The 6,887-nt window shown below is 34.9% G+C and overlaps 1 protein-coding gene across 1 annotated transcript; it reads left to right on the forward strand.

Moving 5' to 3' along the window:
- Positions 1-4,055: 4,055 nt before the first annotated feature.
- LOC132800776 (putative disease resistance RPP13-like protein 1) lies at positions 4,056-6,448 on the forward strand. Its single transcript, XM_060815050.1, has 2 exons — positions 4,056-5,771; positions 5,937-6,448. Exon 1 carries the CDS (start codon positions 4,056-4,058, stop codon positions 5,622-5,624), a length of 1,569 nt encoding a protein of 522 aa, XP_060671033.1. The 3' UTR covers positions 5,625-5,771; positions 5,937-6,448.
- The last annotated feature ends 439 nt before the right edge of the window (positions 6,449-6,887 follow it).

Here is a 6,887-nt window from a genome sequence, read left to right on the forward strand (position 1 = left end):
AGAGCTTAGAGTATCGTTGTTCATTCTTTATTCATGCAATGTTCTTTTTGTCTTAAAATATATATATATATATATCTTTAGTTTGAAAAGTTTAAAAAAATCTTTAATCCACCTTTTACTTTAAGCTTTCAAATATAATGTTTCCAGAGAAAGTTAATATATAAATATTATTTTGAAGTGCATAGAAACCATTTTTTGCTTCTTAGAGAAGATAAGCTTTCAAATATAATGTTTTTAGAGAAGGTTAATATATAAATATTATTTTAAAATGTATAAAAACCATTTATTCATTTTAGAGAAAGTGAAGACCGTATAACTTAATTATCACTTCACTAGGAAATAAATTATCATTTAACTACTTTTTCATTCTTCATTGGACAATATAATGTACTATTTTGAAAAGCTTGTACATTTTCTGGTCAACAAGAAAAAATATTGTTATTTACGTTCTATTAATTTGTAGTATGATATAATATTTTATATATTAATATAATTTGTGAATGTAAAAAAGAAAATTAAATTTTACATGGAAATATAAATATATAAATTTATAATTTTAATTAAATATAATAATTTTTTAAATATAAATATAATTTTTAAATTTTTTATTTTAAAAAAATAAAAATTATAATTATAAAATAGCTCATTCCAATCCGACAATCTAGGACAACTAATTTACTATTTAATTCAGAATTATATCAAATATAATACTATATTATTTTATTATGTCCGATCTAAACCGACCTGTCCTGCCTACCACTTATGTGACACACGTATTTACTATTTAGCCGGATCCACCAAAAGATCACAGTTATGTAGCTGTCCCAGGGACAGGAATTGTATACTTTACTCATTTATTTTCCCTCTTGTTTTTGCTTTTTTTTTTTCTCTCTCTCTCAATCACATGCTTAAAATTTGTATACGTAGAGTGAATTAATCGCATATTCTCCTTTCTAAAAATTGAAAATCGAATGCCAAGTTCCTCAATCACGATGGAACCAAGATTTTAAACCGGAATTCAACTTTTTCCTTTATTTATTCAATTTTTTTCTACCCTTTTTTTATGTTCATCATGATTGCCAAAATATCAAAAGTACTTACCCAATACTAATTTTTTTATTAGAGAAAAGAAAATTAATATGTGATGGAAATACGGAAGAATCCAATCCTCAGATTCATTACTTCTGAGTTTTTTTCTCCCACTAAAAGACAAAAGTAAAAAAGGTCAAATCTAATGTTCCAAATCCGGTGACCCTTTGTTTTCCATCTTTCAAAGCCTACTGTTTAGCGATTGTACGAATTTGATACTCAGACCTAATATAGTAATTTAACAAAACCACATCTTTCTTTATGTCTAATTATTTACCTTTCTTTATGTCTAATTATTGACCTCTCTCCCTACTATTTGCTAAGACATATTTCCAAGTTTGATCGGAGTTTCAAGCGGTGAGTATACATCCACTATATCTCAATTCCAATTCTTTTCAGATTTTAAATTTTCTATCATTTTATTTGGGTTTAACACATCACAAAGTTGTTCCTCTCACAATTTCTTTGCTTTTGTAAGTCAAATACACAGCTAGTTTTCTTCTTCCTGAACACCCAAAAACTAATCAACCATGGCTGAAGTTGTTGCTGGATCTTGCCTCACGTTTTTATTTGGAAGTGCTTTATGAGAGGATCTTTTCGATCTGGAAGTTTGGTCGTCCGACCGAAGTGGATCGTCGGCTGCTCGACAAGTTGGGGAGCACGTTATTCTATGTTAAAGGAGTCCTGAATGATGCCGAGAAGAAGCAAGTCAGTGACTTAGACATCAGAGAGTGGCTTCAAAAGCTCAACAATGCAATCTACAACGTTGAGGACGTGGTGGATGTTATTGAAGCTCTAGCTTCTCTACCCAAGGCTAGATTGACGCCGCTGGATCGTCTAGGAGATTTGATTCTGCCATGGCGTCGGGATTGGAGACCTTTTGTAGGTGCTGACAAGATAACTGACATCCTTGACACACTTGAAGATATTGTGAAACGAAAGGAAAACCTTCGTTTGAGTGAAGGTGTTGAGCCTATAATAACATCATGTTCAACTACTTGGGTGAAAGAATCTGATATCTATGGGAGGGATGATGATAAGCAAGCCATCCTCGACTTTTTGTTATCTGATGATGGCCATCACGTATCTGTACTTCCCATTGTAGGCATGGCTGGGATTGGCAAGACCACCCTTGCCCAGCTTGTTTACAACGAAATTGGTGATAAGGTCAAAGCATGGATTACGGTATCCGTAGAATCTGATGTATTCGCGTTAACAAAAGCAATTTACAAGGAGGTCACTAATTCATCAGAGTCCACCATCAAGGAAACATTTAAACTTCAACAAAAATTGAGGGACTTTTTAAAAGGCAGAAAATTCCTCTGGTTCTTGACGATGTGTGGAACGTGGATTATAAGCGGTGGTGTGAGTTAAGGAATTCATTTACATCTACTGCACGTGGAAGTAAGATCATTGTGACAACACGCAGTGCTGATGTTGCATCCGAATTAGGTACTGCCCCCAAACTTTATCTGCAAATTCTATCAGATGAAGATTGTTGGCAATTAGTTAAAAAGCATGCCTTCAATAATGTAGAGAAAGGTGTTTCTCCGGATTTGGAAGTAATCGGTAGACAAATTGTTAAAAAAAGCAACGGTCTTCCTTTAGCTGTCAAGTCACTTAGTTGTCTTTTGCACTCTAAATAAGAGATCAATTATTGGAAATATGTACAAGACGATGATATATGGAGTTTGCCCAATTGCCAAGATATTCTTCCAGCCCTGTGGGTCAGCTATTATTATTGGCCTCTGTGAAGATATAATCCACAAATGCATCTTGCAAAGGTCTGGTGTATGCATGAAGTCAACATTTGGAGAAGACTCGAGTTGATTCAATGGATGAGTCTCAGAAGAGCAAAACGCATCGTTTCATTTACTTGGAAATAAAGAAGGGCAAAGCAGTCATTTCCAGCATACTGTAATAGAATAACGGCATAAGTTGGACGACGTCGTTTTGAAGCTGGTGTGAAATATATATATGCACAGAACTCTTTCCTTTAGAAAGAAGCAACAGAAATAACAGAAACCAGTCTTTCTTCAAGCTTGTGAACGAGAGAGGAGCTCCAAGATTCTTCTTTACCTTTTCTTTAATTGTATTCTCTTCTGAGTGAGAAATAATCTCTAAGTGAGATTGAGTGATTGTGGAAAGGGTGTATAATGGGGCTTCGGGATTTGGTGTGTATGTTTTCTATGTGAAAACCTGTGTGTGTATACAAGAGGTGTAAGTTTGTGTAACTACTGCAAGATCAATAAGAGACCAGAAGCTCTCACCGGAGCAACAAGGACGTAGGTCATCTTGACCGAACCTCGATAAGTCCTGTTGTGTTTGTTGTGTTCTGATTTTCTAACAGCCTCCTCATTTGAAGCGATGCTTTGGTTACTGCTCCATTTTTCCTAAAGATTATGAAATTGATAAGGAAAAATTGATTTTACTGTGGATGGCACAAGGTCTTTTGCAACCCCACAAAACAAAAGTACCAGAAGAGGTTGAAGAAGAATATATTAATGATCTTGTATTGAGATCATTTCTCCAACATTGTAGCTGGAATGAAAATTTAATTACCATGCATGATCTTATAAATGATTTGGCAATGTTTGTTTCGGGATGTTTTGTCAGGTTAGAAGATAAGTACTCAGATGTTGAGATAAGGAACGCTCGTCATGTCTCATCTTTGGCATGCCATACCAATGATGAAAAGAAAATGGAGGATTTATATGAAAACAAAGTACTGCACACTATACTGAATTTTGGAGATGCATAATGTCGAACTTTTGGGATCAACGCAATTCTTAAGAGTGCTTTCTTTATCTACGCGATTTGGGATTGAAGCTCCAATAAATAAGAAGTTATTATCTTCAATCTTCTTATTGGGTCACTTGAGATATTTGGATTTATCTGATTCTACATTTGAAGAAATACCTGATCTAGTTGCTCTATATAATTTGCAGACATCATTGTTCTGAGAGATGTTAAGGGTTACTTCGTTGCCAAAATCATTTGGCGATTTGAAGCATCTAAGGCATTTGGACTTAAGTCATAGTTCAATTGAAGAGTTACCTGACACAATATGCAAATTGCGTGAGTTGCATACGCTGAAATTGTTTGGATGTAAGAGATTTGCTCGCTTACCAACTAACATTGCAACTGATCTAATCAATCTATGTTGTCTCGACACTGGGGAGACAGATTTAGAAGAGATGCTACTGCAAATGTCCAAATTGGAAAATCTGCAAATGTTACCAAAGTTTGTTGTCGGCAGAGATAGCGGATCCAATATTAAAGAGTTAGGCAAGCTTAAATATCTACATGGTGATTTTTGTATTGCAAGACTTGAGAATGTTGTAAGTGTTGAAGATGCTTGGGAGGCAAATTTGATAGATAAAGGGCATATTACAGGATTGAATTTAGGATGGAATGGTGAGATTGGAGGTTCGGTTGAAGCCCTGGAGGTTCTTGATAGACTCCAACCTCATTCAGGTCTAAAGGAACTAGGTATTTACAATTATGGAGGTACAAGGCTCTCACAGTGGGTTGGAGATTCTACATTTACTTGTCTAAAGAAGGTGAGGCTTGTTGATTGTAAATACTATTGGAATTTGCCTTCACTAGGACAGCTATATTCTCTGGTATTGCTTGAGATAAGGGGATTGGATATGGTGACAAGGATAGGGGATGGGTTTTATAGTGACGGTTCTGTAATCACTATGCCATTCAAGTATTTGGAAAGTTTATTCATTTCAAAAATGGAATCGTGGGAGGAGTGGGCATTGGTAAAAGCGGAGGATGGCAGAGTTTTCACAAACTTGAAGGATCTTCGGTTGAAGAATTGTCCGAAGCTGAAAGGGGCATTAGGCTTACCTGATTATCTTCCATCCTTGGAAACCCTTGGAATAGAAGATACAAGTCTTGACCTGGTGGCTTCACTCTCAAACTGTCGATATCCGTCGCTTATACTATTGAGAATTGAAGGTTGTCGCAAAATGAAGAAATTTCCAGGAGGCACATTGCCATCCAATATACCAAACATTTTAATTATGGAATGCCCTGAACTGGTGTCACTTTCAGAAGAGGGACGACCATCAAATTTAAAGTCACTTGAAATTGAATGTTGTCGGCACAGCTTGCAGTGGAATCTGGGAATGCTCACCTCCCTTACATCCTTATATATCGGGTCCATATTTGAAGAAGAGATGGATGCATATCCAAAGGAGGAAGGACAACTTCCCACCATTCTTACTTCTCTTACGCTTTCTGGTCTTTTCAGACTGAAATCCCTGAATGGCAGCGCCCTTCAACACCTCACCTCCCTTCAATATTTGTCCATTGATAGTTGCAAAGCAATCCAGTGCTTACCACAACACGGGCTGCCCACCACTCTCACTTCTCTTTGCCTATATTGTCTTCCAAGCCTGAAATCCCTAAACGGAGACACATTTCGACATCTCACCTCCCTTCACACATTGGGCATTCTTTATTGCAACAAGCTCCAGTGCTTGCCACAAGAAAGGCTGCCCGAGTCTCTTTTGGAGTTGTAAATCATCGATTGTCCATTGCTAAAGCCACGATGCAAGAGAGGGATAGGGGAAGATTGGCCTTACATCCGTCACATCCCTCTCATAACCATAGATTACCAAGGCACATGATTGATCGTGTACGCTCTTTCAAAATAAAAACAAAAAAAGGTATTTCTTTTTTACAATCATGTTAATATTATGTTTTATTTATTTATTTATTTTGCACGATGATCATCATCAAGCAAGATGTTTCCCTGTTTTTCATACGATTTATTGGTTTTACATACATGCACTGTTTTTAATTTTAGTAAAGATTGGTGTTATATCTTGTAGGTGGCTCAAATTTTTTGATCCCAAAACCACAAAACGAGTAAGATTCTCTTTCTCTCTTGCTTTAACTAGATGTAATTATATTATATCTACTCATTTAATATGGAGTTTATTTTGTCTACCATTATTTGAGCATTTCAGTTTTCAGGTATTTGATCCCTACTACCGCAGACTTTTTGATTGTTTGAATAGTGATTTTAGGATTTGAATTCTTATTCCCAGAAAGCATCAAACTACATTTGTTGCAATTTCACCCACATGGATGTTGCAATCTCATCAGATCCATGCTTTTCATTGATATATAACATGTGGCCAAGATATATATAGCATTCAACATCCTCTGCATAAACCATTTTGGATAAACCATTTTGGATAATTTACAGGATTTTTAAAGCTTATGACAACAAGCTATGCAATGGGAATTCAAATATATCGGCAGCTCTGTTTCTCTCTATGATGCACTCTTCCTTTCCCATATTAAACTTCTGTTTCAACTAGCATCTAGGGGTGGGCAAAATCCAATCAAACCCGTTCAACATGTCCAATCCAATCAATTTTTAACGGTTTGGATTGGATTTTTATATCAATTGGATTGGATTGGGTTCAAAATATTATAAATTGTATCAATTGAATTGGTTATGAATTGGAAATTTTTAATTTTTAATATATATATATATATATATATTAATTTTTATATCAATTGGATTGGATTTGGAATTTTATATATTAATTTTTAATTTTTTTTCCATTTTTATATATTGATTCTTAATATATATATATATATATATTTTCTTTTACATCCCCATATCCCAAATTCCAAATCGAATTATAAGTTGTAATCCTAAACTAAATATTTAACTCTGTTGCCACCCACCACCAGTCCATCACCATCACCATAATATATATATATATATATATTTTTTTTTCTACATCCCCATCATATATATATATATA

Source organism: Ziziphus jujuba, chromosome 2 (genome assembly GCF_031755915.1).
Source record: "Ziziphus jujuba cultivar Dongzao chromosome 2, ASM3175591v1".
Classification (NCBI taxonomy): domain Eukaryota; kingdom Viridiplantae; phylum Streptophyta; class Magnoliopsida; order Rosales; family Rhamnaceae; genus Ziziphus; species Ziziphus jujuba.